At 39.6% G+C, this 24,753-nt stretch overlaps 2 protein-coding genes across 2 annotated transcripts in view; one reads left to right on the forward strand and one right to left on the reverse strand.

Moving 5' to 3' along the window:
- The window catches only part of MCF2L2 (MCF.2 cell line derived transforming sequence-like 2), a 257,863-nt gene that overhangs the window by 112,496 nt on the left and 120,614 nt on the right, over positions 1 to 24,753 (reverse strand). Inside the window, exons 16-17 of the mRNA XM_049775600.1 lie at positions 24,469 to 24,560; positions 11,216 to 11,301 (exon numbers count right to left, since the gene is read on the reverse strand). Coding sequence (XP_049631557.1) covers positions 11,216 to 11,301; positions 24,469 to 24,560 — 178 coding nt within the window. The remainder of the gene's footprint in view (positions 1 to 11,215; positions 11,302 to 24,468; positions 24,561 to 24,753) is intronic.
- Positions 4,405 to 5,709, forward strand: B3GNT5 (UDP-GlcNAc:betaGal beta-1,3-N-acetylglucosaminyltransferase 5). The gene has a single exon (XM_049775871.1). The coding sequence runs from the start codon at positions 4,405 to 4,407 to the stop codon at positions 5,548 to 5,550; it is 1,146 nt and encodes a 381-aa protein (XP_049631828.1). The 3' UTR covers positions 5,551 to 5,709.

Below are 24,753 nucleotides of genomic sequence, written 5' to 3' on the forward strand. Positions count from 1 at the left end.
CAACCCCTACACTTCTCTCAACCAGGATGGTCCAGATAATTCCCTGGATGCTGCAGGAGCCTCCCATAGAGTCACAAACCAGGTTGTCTAAGTAGATATCAGCACGAAGGACCCTGGGTTCCCTGAGCACGTTTGGGGTGTCCCTTTACCCCAAAACCCACCTTTACCTTTCCATTTATTTAGTACATATTCCAGGGAAGCAGAGACGATTTTGGGCATCAGAGTTATACCCTCAAAAGTGAGTTTGTTTAAAACTCAGCAAACATGTCTTCCCTTCCCCTGCATAGTTTTGTTATATTTAAGATGATGGCACCCCAGAAACTTCTGTTTCCTGCTGTATTTTTTACCCTCCCTGCATTCAGTCAACCATGACTGGGGGAAATTACTGAGACTACTCTGATCCTCTGTGTGGTCTTTCTTGATGTTTCGATGGGGAAGCATGATAAAAATGCATTTTATGTTACAATCCCAAAAGTACATGGGCACAAACTTGAAAGTTTCATAAAATTATGCACCAAGAATTTTCTTTGCACTCTGTTCTTTTTCAGTCTCTGTTCCTCTTCTCCTCTCCCCTTTTCTCATAAACTAAAAATAGTTTTAAAGGCCTGAGTGATAGTACTGTGGGTAGGGCACTTGCCTTGCATTCAGCTGACACATGTTTGATCTCCAGCACTCTATATCTTTCTCCAGTCCTTGCCAGGAGTGACCCTTGGGCACATACCAGGAGTAAATCCCAAGAACCACTGGGTATGGCCCCCAAACAAAAAATCTAATCCAATTTTCACCTGCTCTCCCTTTGAGTTAGCACTGTAAAATGGAGCTATTTTAGGAGATGGGAAAGCAAATTGGAGGCAAAAGCCTGACATTGGGAGGAAGTCATACAACCAGGCCTCTGCTTTCCACAGGCTGCAAGGCAATGCTTGCAAAGGTGACTCCAGGCACAGCATGCTTGTCTCTGCACCAACTCTATGGTTTGCTACACCATGGTTGGTGTTCAGTAAAATTGGGAGAGACCATTAAATATATCTCATTGCAGGAAGATCAGTGTCAGAAGGCAGTGCAGACCAGAACTGCTTTTGTAAAGGGGTTGGCTCCAACACTGGCTTCTCCAAAAGGAAATGAGACAGTAAGAAAAGATCTGCCAGTTTACAATGCTACAGCTACAGCTTACAAGCATGGCTCAGCTTTCAGCCAAGACTGGATACTATGAGCCAGGAGAGAGATCTGGGGAATTCAGATTGCTCAGTGAGCCTGCTGGTTAGGTCTGTGTTAATTCAAAGTCCTACAGACTCTAGGAGGATGGATAATGTAAAGTTGGGATGCTGTGGGAGTAGGGGTATCTTTTAGCCCATGGAGTGAGAAATGAGGATGAATTGAAGGGCAATTAAGAGGAAGCAGTTTACAGGAGGTATTAGGTGGAGATTGAAATTGGAAGACAAGGAAGGTGTTCAGATCACTGACATAGTGCATGAAGTGGAAACTGAAATGGTGTTTGGGTCTTGGGTGCCTTGTCTTTCTTTGTCACATAAGCGTATCTCTATAGCTCTCTCTATTCCAAAGTTCTGTATAAATATCCCTTGATCTCCATAAAGCTGTTGAGATCTTACAGTGTTATCCCAGTGTTGTCAGATGTCTGCTGCTCTGATTTGGCTGTACTAAGTGGGTGATTTGACAACAGTCAGCAATCACCCGACTGCAAAGATGGTGGCTATGTCTTCTTGGGCCCTGATTTTGAATGTGTTAGTTTTGAGTTGAATATCCAGATGAAAACTTGAAATATACTTTTGGGAGGCAGGGGACAAGCGGTATGGGGACCACCTGGGATATATACCCACTGGTGCTCAGGAGTCATGGGGCACTGGCCCTGTACATTTTATCATGTATGCCAGTTCTGTAAAGTACAACCCTGGCCTTTAAATATGTTTTTGTTGTTGTTGTTTATGGGAGGCTATACTCTGGTGCTCACGCTTAATGCTGGCTCTGTGCCCAGGGATTGATCACTTCTGGAGAGCTTGGAGGACCATATGAGGTATTAAGAATCAAACCCAGATAGACCACATGCATAGCCAAGTACCTACCTGCTATACTGTGCTCCAGCTCTGAAATGTTTTTAAAAATACATTGGGGGGTACATCTTGTGAGGTACTGGGAACTTAACTCAGGGCCTTGTGGAAAGCCTAGAATCTACCACTTTTACCATATCCCAGCCTCTAAAATATGTTTCTGAAAAGTGCTTCTGATTTCCTTGATTATCAACCTTGATTTTAAAATATCTTACTTTTATTCCTACTTTGCAAGCTTAATAGATATTAAGAACTTTCACTGTGAGGGTCAGAAAGATAGTACAGCAGGTAGGGCTCTTGCCTTTCACATGGCCAACCCAGGTTCAAAACTGATACCTCATATCATCCCCCCAAATTCTTCCCGGAGTGGTCCCTGAGCCAGGAGTAAGCCTTGAGTCCCGCTGGGTGCCCCCCCCCAAATAAAACCTTTTTATTGTATTCATTATTTTATCTTAAAATAATGTAATTTTCATTCTAACTTTTCCAAGATAATATAATTAATGGATTATATACATGTTTTAGAAGTTTGAACTTTAAAAATAACATGTGGGGCTGGAGCAATGGTGCAAGCAGTAGGGCATTTGTCTTGCTATGCGCTAACCTAGGACAGACCAAGGTTCTATTACCCGGCGTCCCATATGGTTGCCAAGCCAGGAACGATTTGGGGTGGGGGGGGTCACACCTGGCAGTGCTCATCGGTTACTCCTGGCTCTATGCTCAGAAATCACTCCTGGCAGGCTCGGGGGACCATATAGGATGCTGGAATTCCGAACCACCATCCTTCTGCTTGCAAGGCAAACGCCCTACCTCCATGCCATCTCTCCGGCCCCACCAGGAGCGATTTCTGAGCGCATAGCCAGAAGTAACCCTTGAGCATCAACCAGGTGTGGCCCAAAAACAAAACAAAACAACAAAACAAAGAATAACACATGATGGATGTGTTAGGAGGTTTTGTTGTTTTTTCTTCTTTGCTTGTTTAAGGTAGAGGAAAGAGTCTTCGTATTTTGAATAGAGAGACAACAATACAGAATGATGCTTTTCTTTATCCTAGACTTCCCAAATGCACCCCATCAAGTGAGGGGGAGGAAGAGTGTGGTCTGTCCCATTTCACAAGGCTGGGATAATGGGAGGTTACATTTGTGTGTGTGTGTGTGTGTGTGTGTGTGTGTGTGTGTGTGTGTGTGTAAGGTCTGTCCCAATCAATGTTCACAAGGCAAGGATGGGAGGTTACATTGTATGTGTGTGTGTAGGAGGGGGTCTGTCCCAAGAAATGTTCACAAAGTTGTGATCTGGGAGGTTACATTTTGTGGTGTGTGTGTGTGTGTGTGTGTGTGTGTGTGTGTGTGTGTGTGGTCTGTCCCAAGCAATGTTCACAAAGTTGGGATGTGGGAGGTTAAATTTTGTGCTCGCGTGCGCGCGAATCTGTCCCAAACAAATGTTCACAAGGCTGGGATGAGGGGTGTTTCACCAGTTATTTTTTAATAACCCAGGCTAGCGGTTCAATACAAGGGCCCAAGGGTTCGATGCTGCTAGGGTCCTGTGGTGTTGGGGGTACCTGGCCCACTCCAGTGATGCCTAGGATTTCCAGGGCTGCACCTAGCAGTGATCAGGGGACCGTGTGGTGTCATGAATTGAACGCAAGTCAGGTGCATGATAAGCCTGAGCCTAACTGCTATACTATCTTCCAGCCCATTTTTGGTTTCTTTTTAATAGGGGCCACCTAAAATAGTGCTTGGGGAATCTCCCAGGACTAAATATATGGCCACTTTCCATGACGTTGGTCCAGTGTTCAAACCTGACAGCTCAGTGCTCAGTGTGGCTCCTCAGTGTATATAACTATAGTGTCATGGAGGCATTATTGAGGGTAGAGTAAGTTGGGTTGCTGGGGATGGACGTCAGGGCCCTCACCCATGCTAGACAGGTATTTTACCACTTGAGCCACTTGGCATTCTTTTCTAAGGAAATGAAGAGTGCATTTGTTTCTTTTTCAAACTCATTGACTTGTTCTCTTTCCTCTCCCTGGCAGGCTGCACTTAATAGTCACCTAACAAAATCAGTGGCCTAGCTTTGAGAGCCTGGTGACTGAGCTTGATGAAGCATGTCAGTGTGGAGACATCCTGATGTAACAGGTCTGCATCAACAGCACGCTCCTTTGCTTTGCCATCTAAGAGAAGTGACGTTAAGAGAAAATAAATTGGTAAAAGAAGCAGTTTCTACGGACATTCTTGATAACCGACATGTATTAAGATGAACAGCTGTTCTGCATCACGCACTATTCTAGGGGCCCAGAAAAGTCTGCGTCTATTTCTGACTGGTCCTAAATAAATGAACAGTAACCCAAATGGATATCAGGAGGTTTTTCAGCGGCAGAAGAGTGAAAAGATGGCAGTTTGTTCAGTTATTTGCCACCTGCTTTATCCTGAGTGTCATGATGTTTTGGGGGCCTGTGAATTATGATGTGGTGAACCATATGAAGTCCTACTCTTACAGATACCTCATCAATAGCTATGACTTTGTAAATAACAGTCTTTCACTTAAGCATGGCTTGAACGGAACCCCTCGGTACCCATACTTGATTAATCATGAAGACAGATGCCAGGAGCAAGATGTCCTTCTTTTACTCTTTGTAAAGACAGCTCCCGAAAACTACCATCGCCGATTAGCCATCAGAAATACATGGGGCAACGAGAAATATATCCACGCGCTCTTCAACGCCAACATCAAAACTCTGTTTGCCTTAGGTATTCCTACCCAGCCACAGATGAGAGAAGAATTACAACAGAAGCTGATTTGGGAAGATCAGATTTACCAAGATATCATTCAGCAAGACTTTGAGGATACTTTCTACAATCTCACAGTTAAATTACTTCTGCAGTTCAACTGGGCCAATAGCTATTGTCCACAAGCCAAATTCTTCATGACCGCCGATGATGACATATTCATTCATATGCCAAATCTCATCGAATACCTTCAGAGTTTGGAACAAATTGGTGTGCAAGACTTTTGGATTGGTCACGTTCACCGGGGCGCCCCACCCGTTCGGAACAAAGAAAGCAAATACTATGTTTCCTATGAAATGTACCAGTGGCCCGCTTACCCTGACTACACGGCGGGTGCTGCCTATCTCTTTTCCAATGACGTGACCGCCAAAGTTTACGAGGCGTCACAGACACTGAACTCCAGTCTGTACATAGATGATGTGTTCATGGGCCTCTGTGCCAATAAGATGGGAGTTGTGCCACAAGACCATGTGTTTTTCTCTGGCGAAGGGAAGACTCCTTATCATCCTTGCATCTATGAGAAAATGATGACATCTCATGGACATGACCAAGACATGCGGGGCCTTTGGAAGGCTGCTACTGACCCTAAAGTAAAAACTCTCTCGAAAGGTTTCTTTAGTCAAATCTACTGCAAGTTGATTAAGATCATAATCCTGTGCAGACCGAAACTAGTGAAAACTTATTCTTGTCGGGGTGCCTTTCTGTAACAGTACTTGAATGTTGTATGTTTCCACTCTCACGGAGCCAGAGGGGGAAGAAACCCCTTGAAATGTCTACCCCCTAAGTGAAATGAGTCTGAAAGACACAGAGACATGTGTTTGTTGTCAAAGTCCAGCCCATCCCACGTTTCTTTGATTCTGTAATGCAGTCCAAGCCTTTGCATAAATTCATTTTAAGGAATGTGTGTTTTCCAGGAGAGCTTTGAAAACCAAAATCAAGGGAAATTTCAGGTTCTCACCTAATGCCACATGCACCTTTGAAGAGTGATAGTGGATGAAAGTAACTGCTTTGGGAAAATATGCAAGTGAAGTTTGCAAGTCAAATATTTCAAAGAAAGGAAAAGGTTATGAGACCAAGTATACATGTTTGTTTATTTTTTTTATTAATGAGCACTTGACAGTGGTGCTGAGAGCAGGGGAGGACTAGCATTGGGGAACATCTGAATTTAGTAAAAGAAAATCTCTTGGTCTATAGAAAAGAAATTTTTTTGTTTGTTTGTTTTGGGCCACACCTGGTGATGCTCAGGGGTTACTCCTAGCTGTGCACTCAGAAATCGTTCCTGCCTTGGGGGACCATATGGGATGACTGGGGATCCAACCCCGGTCCGTCCTAGGCTAGCTTGAGCAAGGCAGATGGCTTGTGCCACCACTCTGGCCCCCAAACAGAAAATTTTAATATGCATAATCCCCCCCCCCAACACACATAATTTCTTTGTCAACATCCAAATCACTATGGTTCTATCCATAGTTATTTTACTTAGCGTTGAAATCACTTAAAAGCATTTTTTCAAAGCTTAATTGGAAATTTGAGAATTCATTAGGTCTGTTCTAATTGGTACTTGAATGTTGATTTCTTTTTTAAAATTTTATTTTAAAATATTAGGCAATGATACCAAACATGAGCAGTTTATTACCCATAGGGTACCTGTGGAGAGAAGTAGTTGTTAATTCTGAAAGGATGATTTTAATCTAGTGAATTGTAATTGGTTTTTAAATATCCATTTGGGCCAGGGTACCTGTGGAGGGAAGTAGTTGTTAATTCTGAAAGGATGATTTTAATCTAGTGAATTGTAATTGGTTTTTAAATATCCATTTGGGCTACTTAGATGATTTTTTATGTACTTTGCTTAGAAAGCTATAATATGGAGACTTCAAAGAGATGAAATATTCAGTCTCTTTTTGCCTAACTTATAAAATGAAACCCTTAGTGTATAAATTATCTCACTGATCATTCATCTTCATTCGATCAACCCTCAAGGCATCAAGAATCACAGGACTTCGTTACATATAAATATTTTTAGAATTAAGAGTATTAGACCTCAAATCAAAGTGATAGGTTTATTAAGAATCTATTAACTTGACAAAACAATTACCATCAATGACTTCAAAGACTTTAATATTTTAAACCTGAAAACCAAATGAAAGTGATTTTTTAAAAAGTCACCAAAATAAGACTTACAACATTTGTAAAGCTGCATATTCCTTGTATTCAAAGAAGTGTGGTTGAATGCTAAAACATTTTTTTAAAATTACTATGCAGAGCAGTATCAAACTGGCCAGGATACAATCAATCTTCCTTCACCCCAGGGAACAAGGTTGAACCTATGATAAAACTTTTTTTCTAGAAGACTGATCTTTTTTCTTTTGAAATTTACTATTAGCATATATATATTATATATATAATATATATATATATTATATATATATATATATATATTGGTGCTGTGGCTCAAACCCAGGATGTCATACAATGTAAACCACGTGTTCTAGGTTCAGCCTTATTGCCAGCTATCCAAGATGAATCACGATAAATCTGATATCTGAAACATGATTCCTCAAAAAAGAAAAAAAAAGGAAAAAGAAAAAGAAACTAACTGAAAAGGATTTCTCATAAAACTGGATGACATATAGACATAGGTCTATAATTTCTTTGGAGGTAGTTTTTTTGTTGTTGTTGTTTGCTTTTTTTTTTTGGAGGTAGTTTTTAATGTTTACAGGATTTTTTTTTTCTATTTTGAACAATGAAACTTGTTTTGATTGCTCAAATAATTTAGAATTTTGAATGAGTGTTAAAATTATGGCATCTTGTATTCTGATTATAGTTACTTTCAGAGAAGGTGTGGGCTTCATAGTCATTACATTCTAAATTTTCTGACCAATTGAAAATATAGAGAACAAAGCAGGTTTATAATTCATTTAGTTGGTTGTTTCCTTAATAGTCATTGCCTTTGCACCTACATACTGTAGCTGTATTTGTCATTGTTTAAATTTGTCATTAATTGAAAACTTCATCGTCTCTGACTATCAAAGTGATTTTGTTTACAGCAATGTTTTTGTGAAAATAATTATTTATTTGGAAAAGCGCTCTCCTTCACTCTGTTCTTTTTCCATTTTGTTTTTGCTTTGAGTAGAAGGAAACAGTTAATGTGAAGGAAATATGAAGGCACTTCCTGCTAGATGCTTCCTTCGTTCAGACTCAATGTACTAAGAAGAGTCTTTGAAAATTAGAAGATTGCACCCTTTTAAAAGGGAAGGAAAAGGCATTTGGTGCTCCTATGTAGTGCTGTCTTTTTAAAATTAGCAAGGGAAAAGTAAACAATTGATCTGAATGGTCACTTGTATAGAAGATGATTGTACAGTGTTATTGCTTAAAAAAATGCCCTTTTTTACCTCTTGGATTGCATTGTTAATTTTATATCAGAGTGTTTAACTATTTATATTTGAATTTTGCTCTTGTATGGCAAAATAATTAGTGCATTTTTAAAAATAAATCTGATTTCCAATAAACAATCTCACTGTTGGCAGATGTGTATTTTAACAAAGGGTTTGTTTTTTTTAAAAAAAATCTTACGAACACCATTTGTTTATATATAACCCATTCTGTTTAATATGAAAAATGCCTGTACACACAGTTTTAATCTTGTATTCTTGCTCAGACCTGTTACCGTGCCCAGGATTAAAGATTTCTGTGTCCTCTCTCTTCTGGGCTTCTGAAGAGTTTTTGCTCTGATAATAGATTGTTCGTAAAGTCAGAACCAATAGCCATAGCTCCTTAATATTAAATGTGAAAAGGTCCTATTTGCCTTTTATTTCAACATCATTATTTGCCCTGAAGAAGATTTCTAGCCCAACTCACTTGAGTCAAGAATATTTTTAAGCCTGCTTTGGTTGGATGCTTCATTATATGTATACAGAGGATAGTCTCTGCTTTCCTCTGATTCCTGCTCAGTTCTAAGCATAGTCTATTGTGTGATTCAGTCTATACATTATTTAAATTTTGGAAGCCTCTGAAGGATTGTAGAAGAATCCTTTACTTGGAAAGACATGGTAGTTGCTTGAAAAAAAAATCCAACTAAAATGTTGCTTAGTTAGGAAAATTAATTAACCACTTATATTGGGGACTTTAACTGAACACCATCAGAGAGACTGATAAGACTGACTCAGAATGTTTACTGTAGGGTTCTTCTGCCACAATGAGAGAAATGTTAGGTATTTCCTGCAATACTGTGTTCTAAACCAGACTCCAGCTTTTATTGTTATGGTCCTTTGCCCCAGACCTCAACTGCTACCTTTTGCCTCCATCATTAAATCTAATCTCTATCCAATTGTCAGGGTCTTCTGTTGTCTACTTTTCTCTATAACTTAATTTTTTTTACTCTTGGGATTAGCTGCCACTATTCATATTCATAGTCATATTTTGAATATGCTGTTTTCTTTTGTCAGGAATACCTTTTCTACCTGTTGAAATCTTATTAACAGTCCTAATTTCCCTTTCATTAAACATCTGTACTTCCCCAAAATATACACTTAGTCACTTCTATAACTGTGGTACCTACTGATTATTTCATGTGTTTTCTTCCAGCTAACTATCTAGGTTTGGGAAGTAGGGATTTGCATGGACCATCACAGAGTGCTCTAAATAGGTTTTCTTTAATATAGTTAAGCATTGTTTTCTGGCAAGCACATGATCCAAATATAAACAGAAAAATTATTTAAGAATCCTTCATGAACACTAATTGGTATAACATTTTGCCTACACTGCTTAAGTGTTATAGTTGATCAATCTGAGTGCTTACAATGTACCAAATATGCTGTTCTTTTACCTCTAGCCTCCACAAATTTGTATTAGTTATGCATCAGAACTCATCTAGAAAGTCAAAGAGAAAGGAAATACAGATTAGATTTATCAAAGATGGGTAATGCCCAGATATGTATTCAAATCTGGGTAGTACCAAATGAGGCATCCAATTTCTCCTGCTCAGAAATTGATATTTAGCTAAGTTTTGGCTCTTCTCAAAGTTCTTTGCAAAAATCATAATTTTTCTTTGATTAAATGTTTCGGCTTTCCCCCTCTAAATTTCTTATTAGAAGCATGATTTAATTTGACCTGAAAATGATTCATCAACATAAAGTAAGGAAAATGATTCATCAACTGACATAAAGAACTCTTAACTAAGATCTAATAAAGGTAAACTTACAGTGATAAAAATAAGTGTGGGTTAATGGTATTGACACATCATTAAGAAGTACTTTTCAAAGAATCTCAAACACACTCAAGCATGCTGAATAAAGCCATTTCCTATAAGACAAAGACATAACAGTAAGAGTCTACATGCTTCCTTGAGCACACCTTGAAATGAAGAAAAACAATCATTTGATTAAACTAATCATTGCTTTTCATGAAGGAGGGAAATAAAAGATACTCATTGTATAGTTAATATTTTTTGGAAGCTGGCTAAGAGCTAAACACAGTTCTGGAAGTTGAAAAAAAATAACAGTTCATCAAATTGAACAGTGCAGGTATAAATGAGTGAGAATAGAGGTAATTGTATCGGGATTACTAATATTAAAAAATAGTGGTTTTTTTTTACATCCCCTCTCCCCCAGTGTGGAAATACCTCAAAGGATTGAAGCATATAGTTAGCATGCAGAAACCATAGGTTTCATCCCAGGTGTGGTCCCTCAAGCACTGCCCAAAGAAACTCCTGAACACTGTATAAGGAGTAGAGCACATTTTAGGGAAATCCCCCTGAAATTTGTTCTACTAATCTAATTCTGGTGCTCTGAGCTACGTGGTATCTGCCTGTATATTGCACCTTCCCTTTGGGCCAAAAATAGCATGAAATATTGCTCAGATTGTGTCTTTGGGAGTCAATAGCCTTGAAATGTATCTTGGAAGAACTGAGCAGTGCATCATTTTAATGTATCACTAAAATGGATGCATCATTGTTGATATTAGTTTACATTTATTATTTTCTTGATAATGCATTTTAAGACTAGTTGATGTAATTTTCAGCTCTTCCTAATTTGTGTTTATGAGATTCACAAGTTTCTTAAGTACACAAAGGGTGGGATTGAGGAGAAAGATGGTGAACCCTTAATCAACACTTCTTTTTTATCTGTGAGTCTCATTCACAGATTTAATCAAGCAGGGCTGTTGGCAGAATGAACGAATAAACAAACCCTCACCCCACATCCTGCACGATAATGAAGCCAACTATGACTATGACATGCACTGCACAGGGATGGGTGGCCTGACCATTCAAGAGCCAACTAGAAATGATTTACCTTTAATATGTGATTACATCTGGGAAGGGCAAGTGATAAAATTTAAAATTTTAAAATTACTTCACAACAGAATTAACAATCTTACCTGCTAGGGGTAAGATTTTCAGGACTGCCAAACTGCTCTTGTGCAGGGTTCTCACCGTCATGACTGCTCCCAAGAATTTCTTCATTCTGAAGTCAAGGAAATGTCATTAAGACACTGTTTGATTGAGTTAAGGCGATTCTTTATCTTTCAATTTTGTTCTATTTTTAATGTTGGGCAGGGCACAGTTTGGGTGCACATTCATGGCGCTCAGGGGCTCAAGGGACCACATATGGTTCCAGGAGTAGAACCAGGGTCAAGTTGGTTAAGCTTGCCAAGCTATAAGCAAGGCAAGTGCTTCCTTCCTGTACTATCTGGTGTATTTGTCATTGTGTTTTTTTTTGGGGGGGGGGCACACCCGAGTTGCTCAGGAGTTACTCCTGGCTATCTGCTCAGAAATAGCTCCTGGCAGACACGGGGGACCATATGGGACGCTGGGATTCGAACCAATCACCTTAGGTCCTGGATCGGCTGCTTGCAAGTCAAACGCCACTGTGCTATCTCTCCGGCCCATGTCATTGTGTTTTAAAAAACTTTTTAGATGAATAATACAGAGTTATGGCTCTTTTTTCTCTTTTTTGTTTTTGTTTTTGTTTTGGGGCCACACCCGGCGATATTCAGGGGTTACTCCTGGCTGTCTGCTCAGAAATAGCTTCCTGGCAGGCACGGGGGACCATATGGGACACCAGGATTCGAACCAACCACCTTTGGTCCTGGATCGGCTGCTTGCAAGGCAAATGCTGCAGTTCTATCTCTCCGGGCCCCTCTTTTTTCTCTTAAGTGTTTTCCCAAAAATTGTGAATCTATTACAATTTTTTTTTTGGTTTTTGGGTCACACCCATTTGACACTCAGGGGTTACTCCTGGCTATGTGCTCAGAAATCGCTCCTGGCTTGGGGGGACCATATGGGACGCCGGGGGATGGAACCACGGTCTGTCCTATGCTAGCACTTGCAAGCACCTTACCTCTAGTGCCGCCTTCCCAGCCCCTACAATTTTTCTTTAGAACACCAAGAATTAATTCTCAAAAGCAGCGAGCATTATCCCTTAATATCAAAAGAGTTGATTAATAAAGCATTCCATGCTAGATCTATCATAGGGATATCAAAGAAAAATCACTTGATTCATCCTCTCTTTCTCTCGTCCTTTTTTTGGTGGGCTGAGAAACCAAGGTCTGGAGAAAATGATACCAGCTCAAAGGCAGGCAGCACCAAAACCCAAGATAAGATAAGGAAGAGTTCTCTTTCACAGGCCCAGAATGACAAGTTCTGCCATACCACTGTCCTCTAATACGGCTAGCTCTGTAGACAGAGTGGACACCAGTGCAGGCTGGCAGCCAGCTGTGGAGAGACCTGCTCCACCTCAGGGACGTGGGCTGAGGACTTCCCTGCCTCAGTTTACTCTCCCTTGAACATGGTCCCAAGGCCCCCTCTACAACAATGGACTGTGGCTTATTTTCAGAATAACATATCTACTTGTTTTTAGGAACAAGTAGATAACTTGGCAGCACTGGAATTCTTTCTATCTGGCAAGTTATGCTCAGAGGAGTCCTTTGCATTCTCACAACAGGGCCTTTGAAAGGGTCCTCTAGCAGAACATAGTGTTGACGAAAACTGCATGAGTCAACTTAAAGAACTTAAAGGTTCTCTGTCTGCAAGAGCCAGAAGATGAAGAATGGGCTTTCCCCAGACCAACAGAAGGATGGGGTGTCTCTGCAAGAGAGATGAGAGAACAGGTTGCTCAATTCAAAGAGAGTCTTCTCAGAGTAACAAGTAGTCAGGACAAAGTAGTTTATTCACAACGCCAGCCACGAAGAGTCATTCAAAGAGTCATTCAAAGATGTTCCACAGATGAAAGAAAACAGTATCTTTAATCTTAACAGAGGCCTTACCAAAGTTTATACATACCCAAAGAGTAAGCCAACAAAAGCAGGAGTATTTGGGATAATTCAGATCTAAAGTACCAAAGCAATTTTACATTCTAAGCATGTTTTTATTCTTTTAAAATAGGATCAACATGAATCCAAGTATTTAGTTCTTTATATTACTCATATTTGACCAGAAACTAAAAAATATTTTTCCTGCATCAATTTACAGAAGTACTAGTCCCAGAATTCAGAACTATCTAATTATTTTCATTGCACTCCAAAGCTTTTCACACTTTCTATATAAAGTTGAACTAATTACTATGACACTTAATGTTACATCAGATCTCTTGTTCTTCCTCCATGGTATTTCTACTTCTAAAATACCCACTTTGAGCCCTACCCTCATTTGACAATCTGTAGATTGTCAACACTTAATTCAGGGCTTTCATAAAGAGTAATCACTGTTATTAACACAACTTCCACTCACTGGAAAACTTGTTCTGGCTTAGAAAATTAATAGTGTTCTTTTCAACTCTATTGGTCTCTTGTTATTGTGATGGATTGTAGTGTTTCAAAACAACCCAATGATGGCAATAAACAATGACTCAAAGTATAAGTAGAGTCGTCATCTTTTCTTGGTATAGACTCAATTGTGTCAATCAGTGCTCCTGGGATGACATGTTGAACAGTTGGAATCAGGGTAGATGGAAAGTCTTCTGCCAATCAAGTTGATGGAACACAATACCAGTTTCATTGAGGGGGTATTGGCAAAGATCCATATCAGATCTTGGGAATGATTTACTTATTTAGGTTTGGGGGTTACACATAGCAGTGCTCAAGGCTTATTTCTGTCCCAGTACTCAGGAATCATTCTTGGTACTGCTCAAGAAACCATATGCAGTTTTGGGATCAAATTGGATTGCCTTAGCCCCTGCATTATCTCTCTAGGCCCTGTATTATCTCTCTGGCCCCTGGGGAGTGCTTTCATAAGAGCTCATCAATGTTTTGCTAAGGCTTAGAAAGATTAGTTTTGTTTTAAAATACTGTAGTCAGAGTTTAAACACAAGCCACAAGAAAAACATTTACATTCTAATGTATATTATGATTTATAAGAGAAATTATGCTTTGGGTTTTCATCTTCATTTCTGGAAGAGTTCCCAAAACCCTCGAACTTACTAAGTATTAAGATAGATGAAGGTATTTAGTTTATTGAATTTAGGAATTAGGTTGACCACTAAGGGACAATCTTATCCAGCAGTACACAAGGTTCAGTTCATTGGGGTGTTCCAATGGCTCCATCCATAGGGGTGGAGGAAGAAGTTGTGTCTGGGAACCTTTGTACTAGTTAAGAGGAGACTTCATACTGAGAATTGCAGTGTGCAGTTGGGAGACTCCATACTGAGAGTTGCAGTGTGCAGTTGGGAGACTCTGTACTGAGAGTTGCAGTGTGCAGTTTTCAATAACAATTAGCCAATGGTCTCCTCTTCCTTTCCTATTCTCCAATAAGGAAATAATTGGAATAATTAGAAAATAATTGCTATTCTTTCTTAATCACCAAAAAGACAAAACCAATGAGTTGGTGTTCTTCAAAAGTTGCTGATGAGGAACTGACTGGCATTGAGTCAGATTTATCCAGAATCCTCAACATATAGAGTAAAGATGGCATCTGTGTGTTTCAAAATGGTCCTTGAATAAATACTTTCTGTTCATGAACACTATAGACACTCAGTTCCCTGGGCTTCTATTTACTGTGTCGAATCAGGGAAATGGAATATTTGACTTGGAAAAGTGCCTTTTCTTATAAAATAAAATATGAACTTAAGTACAGTCACTTCTATTCTGAGATGAAAGCTAAACTGCAGCGAAAAGTACTTTTGGGAATTTTTTTTTACAAAGTTCTTGAAGAATTGAGTATAGGAAGAAGAGAATATAACAAATTCATGCTTTCTTTTTTTTTTTTTTTCAGGTAATGGTCTTTTGATTCAAATAATGAGCCAAGGTAAAATCACCCCATGCATTATATTTCCAAACCTGGGTGAATGGGTCTGACACAGGGTAGCTGTGAAGAATTAATAAAGCAAGCCAATCAGGAGAGAATAATGGAGTCAGTTTGCTTCTTGTCTCGTGGTCTTAGTCAGCCGACAAACCAAACTGAAACCTGTTTATTTCACCAGTACAAATTCAACTAACAGTGGGAGGGTCCAGTGAGATCCAGGTGGACTTTTACGTATCAAAGGGTATAGATAGAAAGGAAAGAGGAAATTGGGGGAACACTTTTATTTTGGGTAATAGTAGGGTATCATCTAATTGGCCAAGCAAATAGACCACATGCCACTTGCTACTTTTATCTCTTGGTTAAAGACTTTTTACTAAATCATTTAAAATTATACTCTTTATTTTTCTAAAATAGTTATTTATTTATTTGGGTTTGGGGGCAACACCTGGCAGTACACAGAAACTATTTCTGGCTCTGTATTCAAGAATGATCGCTGGAGGTGATTGGAGCCAATATGTGGTGGTGGGATTCAAACCAGGGTAGGCAGGATTCAAGGCAACCTTTTTATAGCATTTCTAGCCCAAAATGGTCCTCGTTAAAGTGAAATAATAGGGGCTGGAGCAATAACGCAGTGGTAGGATGTTTGCCTTGTGTGCACTTGCTTAGGAGGGACCGAAGTGGCATCTCATATGATCCCCCAAGCCAGGAGTGATTTCTAAGTGCACAGCCAGGAGTAACCCCTGAGCATCACCAGGTGTGGCCCCAAAACAAAATAAAACAATAAAATGAAGTGATAGCATTTTCTCATGCAATCAGATCCTGTTTCCTTTCTGTCTGTCTCCCTGACTTGGAGTCATGCCTCAGGCATCCAGAAAAAGGAATTTTCTCAATGTTACAAAAGAAGTCACAGGCCCTAAATGGAGCCTCTTGTGTTAATTCCATGTTAACAAAAATAATAACAATTATATAAATTAATAAGACCTAACTTAGTTGTACTTTCACTGTATCTCAGGGATATCCACCAGTTCATCTAAAATCACCCAGTCAGCATTAACAAGGTAACCTGCCTCATAAAACTTCTCCTCCCAGCCAGGGAACAAAGACCCCCACCTAAAATCTTCTACTTTGTCTTCTTCTGACCATAACAACTTCCATTTATTTTTAATTTTTGTGGGTTTTTTTTTGGGGGGGGCACACCTGGTGATGCTTGCTTGTTACTCCCAGCTATGTGCTCAGAAATCACTCCTGGCTTGGGGGACCATATGGGACACCAGGGATCGAACTGAGGTCTGTCCTGGGTCAGCCGTATGCAAGGCAAACACACTACCACTGCGCTATCGCTCCGGCCCCTAATTTAATTTTTTTAATTTTTTTTGATACTCTAAAACTGCTTGTGGTTACTAGGTGGTAGGTTCAATCTCTCCAGTTCCAAGATGGGATAAGGCATACCAGGGATAAGGCATTTGCCTTGTATGTGACTGACTCCAGTTCAATTCCTCAGCACTGCACAGGTTCTCTAAATACCATCAGGAGTAATCCCTGAGCACAGATTTTCAGAACTAGTCCCTGCGAGTTGACAGGTGTAGCCCAAGTTGAATCTGCACTACTTCCATTATAAAAATATAAGTATAAGAAAGAAACAGGACCAAAGTGATAACACTGCAGGCAGGGCATTTGCCTTGCATACTCCCAACCCTGGTTTTATCCCCATATAGTCCCCCGAACCCTGCCAGGAGTGATGTCTGGGTGAAAGCTAGGAGTAAGTCCTGAGCAACTGCTCTTGCAGTCCCCAAACAAAGCAAGAAATAAAAAGATAATAAAAGAAAAGGTGGGCAGATGAGGAGCTGAATCAATCAATTCTAAATTGCTTTAGAATGTGAAGACTGGAAATGTATGAAATGAAGCACTTTCTGACACTGCAGATATTTTATGGAAACCAGAGAAAATATACAAAGAAAGATGAAAACTAAGAACTACTAAAAAATTAGAAGAGCACTGAAAGTAAAGGCAAAGTAGCCTCTCCAAGTCATTGTCCTTAAGCATTGGTCCAGGATGGTCACAGACACTGTTCCAGGAGGAAGGTCTGCCTTGAAAAGGGCTTCTCTCTCTGACTGTAGAATAATTGCCTCCCACTCCCAACCCTAACATTGAGATTTTGTTGGGTTTTATTGTGGAGAACTATTTTTTCTTTTTGGAGCCACACCCAGCAGTGCTCAGGGCTTACTCCTGTCTCTGCACTCTGGGTTCACTCTTAGAGGGGCTCAGTGGACCATATGGGTGTTGGGGATTGAATCAGGGTTGGCCTTTGCAAGGAAAAGGCAAGCACCCTACACAATACTATCTCTCCAGCCCCTAGGAAAAACGTGTGTGTGTGTGTGTGTGTGTGTGTGTGTGTTTGGAGGGGCCATACCCTGTGATGTTCAGGTGTGTGTGTGTGTGTGTGTGTGTGTGTGTGTGTGTGTGTGTGTGTGTGTGTGTGTAGGGGCCATACCCTGTGATGTTCAGGGTCTACTCCCGGCTATGCGCTCAGAAATCGCTCCTGTCTTGGGGGACCATATGGGACGGCAGGGGATTGAATTGCGGTCCATCCTCTGTCAGACAAATGTCTCACCACTGTGCCACCGCTCTGGCCCCAGAGGAAGGACTTTTAAAAATAATTGCCCTTTCAAGAATCTTAGAATGGATTCTTAGCAGGATGCTCTGCTGTATTTCTTCTCTCATTGACCTTTACCAGCATTTCTCCCCAGCTCTGCCTGAACCCACACTAAGGGAGCATCTGCCTAATTATTTTCTTAGTAAGGCCCTGGATTTGATTCCTAGCACCACTAGATGGTAACATTTTGGGGTGCTGTTTTGTTTTGTTTTAAAGAAATTTTCTGGAATAATAGGGCAATCTCCTTTACCCATTTTGAAGAAGGTAAATCTTTTCAGGAGGATGAGGAATCTATCAGTGACTTAGTCATGCTTTGCTGTGAGTGTACTACCTGATGTTCTCCTACTTCTAGTCTAGATCAGCTACCTTGGAAGGGGCTTCCAAGAAGAAAAGGAAAGAATAGAGGATAGTTGAGGACAGTTTATGAACTGAATGAAGACCATTGGAGGGGCAGATAGATCATCCTGCAGGTGTCAGACATGTGTGGATCTGAGATTCTCTAAAAACAGGGAATAGACAAATAAAAATACAAATTTGACATTTTTCAAAAAATTTTCAGGTGGGGACCACACCTGGCTACACTTAGGAGTTACTCAGGAACTACTCCTGGCAGTGTTCAGGGCACCATATAGGATGATGCTGTGGATCAAACCCAGGTCAGGTACAAGGCAAGCTCCCTACCCTCTGTACTATCTCTCTCCAGCCTCAAATTTTACCTCTTTTGGGGGCCAAAACAATAGTATAGTGGGTAGGGAATTTGTATTGCATATGGCCAACCCAGGTTTGATCATCACATTCCATATGATCCACCAAGGAATGATGCTGATCCCTGAGTACAGAGCCAGGAGTAAGACCTGAGCACTGCAGGGGGGCAGACTAAAAGCAAAAACAAAACAGTATAAAACAAAAAGCCAAATTTTATCTCTTTTGAAAAAAAAATCTCCAATATCCTTGTGGTGCTCTTTTTCAGATCTTTATCTAGTTATATTTCATTTACCATTTGAACTTATATCACAGACCCACCTCAAATATCATATGTTAGTTAGGTTTCAGGTTCCTCCAAGAAATTAAATATTGCAATATAGCAAGTAAAATGAATATTTTTAAGTTTCATTACATAGAAAAGTTACATCAGGGGCCAGAAAGATGGCACAGGGGTTAAGGAGCTTTCTCTGCATGTGGTGGAAGCCAGTTTGAAACCCTAACAGCACATATAGTTTAAGCACTGGAAGGAGTTATTCCTGAGCTCATACACATGAGAAGACCCTGAGCACTGCCAGGTATGTCCCCTGCAACTCCCAGCACCTTCAAAACAGTTATATCAGACCAAATAGAAAGTATAGGGCTTAAGGCACCTGTATTGCATACACCTGACTCTGGTTTTATTCTCAGGACCAAGAAGAGTGATCCCCAAGCTCAGTGTTGGGAATAGGCCCCAATTTTGATTGTATGGCTCTAATCCCTCTCCTCTGGACCAATGAACTCTGGTATGCTAAATATACAATAGTATTTTTTTCTTTCCTTTTTTTTCTTGTGTTTGGCCCACATTTGGCAGTACTCAGGGGACAGTATGAGGTACCAATAGTAGAATTCTGGTGGGATGCATGTAAGGCATGTAAGGCAGCAATTTCAGAAAAAATAAAGAACTATCATTTTAAAATATTATGTTGCCAAAAATAGGTAGCTATTGTTTGAACTTTTGGCAAATCCTAATCGTTATGCTGAAGGAGAGTCTTGCCTGGTGATGATGTTGCATCTGGGTGGTGGCTGCTGAGGGTGTGAGTGATTGTGAAATTTCTTAAAAATAAGGCTATGATGTCTGCCATATCAGTGGCTGTTTTTTATTGTTTTGGGTCCACATCCAGCTATGAACAGAGGTTACTCCTGGCTCTACACTCAGGAATTACTCCTGGCAGTGCTTTCGGGACCATAATCAGAGACAGGTATCAAACCTGGGTTAGCCACGTGCAAGTTAAGTGCCCTACCCACTGTACTATCTCTCTGACCCCCTCTGTAAACTTTTTTTTCATAAATTATTTCTGTTTCTTATGAAACTGTCTATAGTTTTTATGCATCATAGAACATCTTTCAAAATTTAGGTCAAGAATCACTGCTTTACAAATTAAATGTATGCACTATTTATCCCTAGGAGTAGACTCCTAGGACAGAAACCACTATCTTGCTCATCAATAGAAAGCAAGAATAGTAAAATCTGTGAGAGCTTGACTGTATGATGCAGCATCTTCAGGTCCCCTACTCCAAATTCTCATTCTCTTGATTTTTGTATCACATCTGCAATGACTTCCTCCATTGATATATCAACCCCCTTTAGATATTCCATGATGACTGAAATCAACTTCCAAACTCTCAAGAATTGAAATGATCAACCTTTTCCCATGAATCACCAATGACACACAGAAGGATGAATCCTTTCAAGAATGTTTCATGATAGCACAGCTATCCATGGCAGCTATAAATTACTGGCCATATACTGGGGCCATCCCTAATTCCATTCTATTCCAGTGAAATAATCACTGGCAGTGCTTAGGGGACCATCTATGATATTGGAAATAAAATCACATAAGATGCAAGAAAACAATCAGGTAGGACGTGTTCAAGGCAAGTTCCTTATTCCCTGCACTATCTCTACAGCCTAAGTTTTAAAGGCTCCTTAATTCAAATGCTACAGAATGGACATGTTAGTAGACATGCAAAGCGATAAGTATTTCCTTGTGCATTCCTCTAAGGGCCCTTGGGAAGTAGGTGGCCAATTCAGCAACCTTCCATTTGCCTCTTTCTAGTTTCAGTCTCAGCTGTTTGGTTTTTGATGCCCTTTATTTTCTGTTTTCTGTTTTTGTTTTGTTTTAATGTGTCTTCTAAAGGTGTCTATTTGCTTGTGAGAAACTCTGAAAGGCATCTACTACCGGGAAACACTTTAACAGATGCTCAGGCACACTTAATTTTCATTGGTGCTCACAGCCAATCTCTCTCTCTTTATCCTGTGTTGACATTAGAGAAAGAAGGAATTCCCATCGACTTTGGAGTCTTGCCAGCTTCCAAGGAGGTTGTGATATGAGCAGTCCTGTGAACTAAGCTGCAGCTGCCAGCTGGTGAAGAGAAGAGGAAGTAGCCGAATAGCTACTGCCAACAACTACAGTGAATCTCCCCGCAGCCCAGCTTTACCATCTGACGTTAATGAACAAATCCTAGGCTGCAAGTCAGCCAGCTTCAGTGCCAACCTGATCCTCAGCTGTCTGTGAAGTTCAGCTAGCCATGTTCCAAAGGTCATCCCAACTAAGTGAGAAGCCAGGGGAAAAGGGGGGAAAGGCTCTTTATTGGCTTCTGTGTGCAGCTATTTTTCCTCCCATGTGATCATTTTACTATGAGAATTGGGAAGGGCTCAAATCTCACAGGATTATGATCCACTCTCCTACTCTAGTTTGTGATTCTTTTTCTTTTGGGTATTTTTGTGTTCCAGAACTAAAGTCAAAGAATTGTCAAATTGTCCCCAAGGTCAGATGTCTGTCTGTACATTCTGGTCAGCAAGTCTTGGACTTTGGTCATAAAATGCAGACAGAATGATGCTGTCAGTCAACACCTTTGTGACTTATTTTTTTATTTGTTTAGTTAATTTTTTGAGCCATACTCGGTGATGTTCAGGACTTACTCCTGGCTCTATGCTAAGGGATCACTCCTTGCAGGGACCATAAGTAGGTCAATATCAAATTAGGTTTGGCTGTATGAAGGCAAGTGTCTTATGGTATTCTCTCTCTAGCCCTGTTTCTATTTTGTTAAAAAGTTATTAAAAAAGTGATTGTTAAAAAGGGATCAACTACTTTCCAAATTTCATTTGGATTCTTTTACACAGAACCTCTGCATAATGGTAGCTCCTATATAGGAATCATATAATTTGTGCATGTCTGAAACATGTAACCTGAAATTAGTGAAGTAAGTCATCAAAATCCAAGGTACTTCTAAATTTTGAGTCCCATGAAGGGTACATGAGATCAGTGGTAGATCTTGGCTTCAGTGCACACACCTTGATATACAGAAAACTCTGAAACTCAGGTGCAGAAAGCATTAGGCAGAAGCTCAATTAAACCCATTATACATATATAAAATTATATTTCACTTATCAATTAAACTTATGGGTACCAAGTCAGATAGAGTTTAATTTAGCTTGTTCATTTAAAAAATGCTGTTTTTCAAAATGCCCAATCAAGACTTATGAAAATTGTAACCTGTTTCTTCATTCTAGAAGACATAGTGATACAGTTTTTCCACCTGTGAAGGATTTCAAACTGGCAGGGGAAATGTCCCATTTCAGTCTTGAATGTGGAAGGCTGAATAAACCAAATGACACCGAATCTATACTCTAAATAGTTCCTGAAAATGCTATTTTTCCACAGTGTTACTTACTACCTATATAAAAATAAAAATCTAAGATTTGCTTTCTGCTTGCCTCACAAATGTCAACAGTGTGTGCCTATGAAAACTTCATTTGAATCCACTAAGAAAGTATGATGTATCGAAACTATTGCTCATATTCATTGAAGTCTCTGTTCTTCTGTCTCTGATATGAAAACCATTCGGTCTGCTCAATATTTTATTTTCAAGTTGGGCAGAGAGAATTCTGAAGTGGCATTGCAACTATGTTATAACAAATCCATTTTATTTTATCGACAATCCTTTTATTTTGGGGCTACACCCAGTAGTGCTCAGGGGTTATTCCAGGCTCTGTACTCAAGAATTACTCCTGCCTGGTTTAGGGGACCATCTGGAGTACCATGGATCAACCACATGCAAGGCAAATACCCTATCTGCTGTACTATCTATAATTCTAACCCCTAATTTCAATTCTTTACAGCACTTGCAAGTTTCAAATTTATATTTGATGCTCAAATATGCTCAAACAGTTCTTGTTAGAGATGGAAGGCCATTAAGAAGGGTACATTGCTTAGATCTGGGTCTGTTTTTTCTTATTATCATCTATATTTTGAAATAATTAGAGAGCCATATGAATCTGAATAGCTGCAAAGAACTATACTGAAAATTCTTGTGTACACTTCCTCTAACCACCTCCAATATTAGCATCTTATGATGACATGAGAAAAGTACATATATATATATATATACACACACACAAAATATATTGTACTTTTCTCATGCTGTTTTTCTACATGAAGTCAGACACTGTCCTTTCACTTATTAATATGAAGTATGAAGTCAGGCAAGAACACTTAAAGTGGGTCAGGTTTGCACAGGGTCGCTCTTTTCTGAAAAGATGTAAACCAAGCTGTAAAAAATGATGGATACACTGGCCACAAAGCAGAAAGTTGGCCATTTCAGGAGGAAAGGGCAGACTAAGTCCCTGCCCCGTCAAAGCCAGGTCCACTGCATCCTTCACCCATATTCATACAGTTTTGCATATGTCCCTGCTGCACCACTTACTCTATGATTCTCTTTGGGGACACCAATCTGACCAAACTTCAGGTATGCCAGTATTTGGACTGATAACACCAGGGCCTTTTTGGAGCAAATATGGGCACCTCCCCATCATGCTCCTTCTTCCAGGAGGCCTGACAGCTGAGAACACACCACACAGAAGCTGCAGTATCAATAATACCATATTTTCCAGCGTATAAGGTGACTTTTGAAATGAAAAATAGTCAACCGAAAATCGGGGGACGTCTTATACACCGAGTATATCCCAAAAAACGTTTCCATATACTGCTAAAAGAAAATCGTCTGGATATTGCCACGAAATGAATCTTCCAACTTGATCTTGCACCAATCACTGCAAAGCTGCTCAGACCGCCTCTCGAACTCAGCCAATCCAAGCAGGCTTTTTATGATTGCAAATAATGCAATGTTCTGTAACTGAATCTACACTGTCAAAAGCCTGTTCAGATTGGCCAGAGTCAGAGAGGAACTCTATTACATACAGTATAACCTTTGAACCTTTGCTTGTGATTGGCTCACTGTGGTACATACAGTTGCAGCACAGGAACACTGTAAACTTTGCCAAGGAACACAATAATTGTGCTGCAGCAAGACAATATGGAGTAACAGAAAAGATGGTCCGAGACTGTAAACTTAGGGGTCTTATACACCTGGTCGTCTTATACACCGGAAAATAGAGCAGTTCTTTGAGTTCCTGGACAACTTCATTTGTTTGATGCTGTCATCCCTATAGAAATACATCAATTTAACAGAATGGACAACTAATAACAAAAACTAACTAAACCTTCTGTCACTGTATTAATGACTTCATTGGAGATATAACAATTTTCACAAATTAGCTTGCCACTGTCCGTCTTTTTTTATTTATTTTTAAATTTTTTTTCTTTCTTGTCTTTCTTTTAATTTTAATTTTTCTTTTTATTTTTTTTAAATAACTTTTCTTTCACTTATCTGGAAACAATTATGGTTAACAATTATGGAAACAATTATGTATTATGTCAACTATGATGCATTTTCTTTAAATAAAATAAATAACTTTTTAAAATAAAATAACTTTCCCTTAAATAAAACAAAACTAACAACAATTATATACATCTGTAGGACCATTTCTAGTTAAAATCCTATAACCTGCAGATTTAAGGAGTCTAGTTTGTACATGACTTTAGGGGTACACCCTCTGGATGGAATGATTGGTATAAAATAGAGAAACAATATTTGATACAGTAATGGCAAAAATATCACAACATAAATTTCTAGTAATAATGAAGGGGATCTTACCTTGACATCAAATTTAATCTCATCACCTTCCTTTTCCAGGGAGTGAAAATCTGGCTCTAAAGAAGATCCCTCAGATGACTTCTGAAGAGAAGCTAGAGATAAAAGAAAAACCTGTCATCATTCCAGCTCGTTGGCTTATCAATAATTCAGAATACTTAATGTGGCTTGGGCACTGCTGTACTTGTTGATGGTGTTAACAAAGCTCAATGGAGCTGCTGCTATGTTTTCCAAGGAGGAAAATTAAACTGAAAGTTGTAGAAAAGAAGCACAACCCTTGACCATTTG

The sequence above is a fragment of the Suncus etruscus genome, chromosome 6 (genome assembly GCF_024139225.1).
Source record: "Suncus etruscus isolate mSunEtr1 chromosome 6, mSunEtr1.pri.cur, whole genome shotgun sequence".
Classification (NCBI taxonomy): Eukaryota; Metazoa; Chordata; class Mammalia; order Eulipotyphla; family Soricidae; genus Suncus; species Suncus etruscus.

Bases quoted from the DNA above. Each gene is read 5' to 3' on its own strand.
- B3GNT5 (XM_049775871.1), top strand. From the start codon at position 4,405: ATGGATATCAGGAGGTTTTTCAGCGGCAGAAGAGTGAAAAGATGGCAG.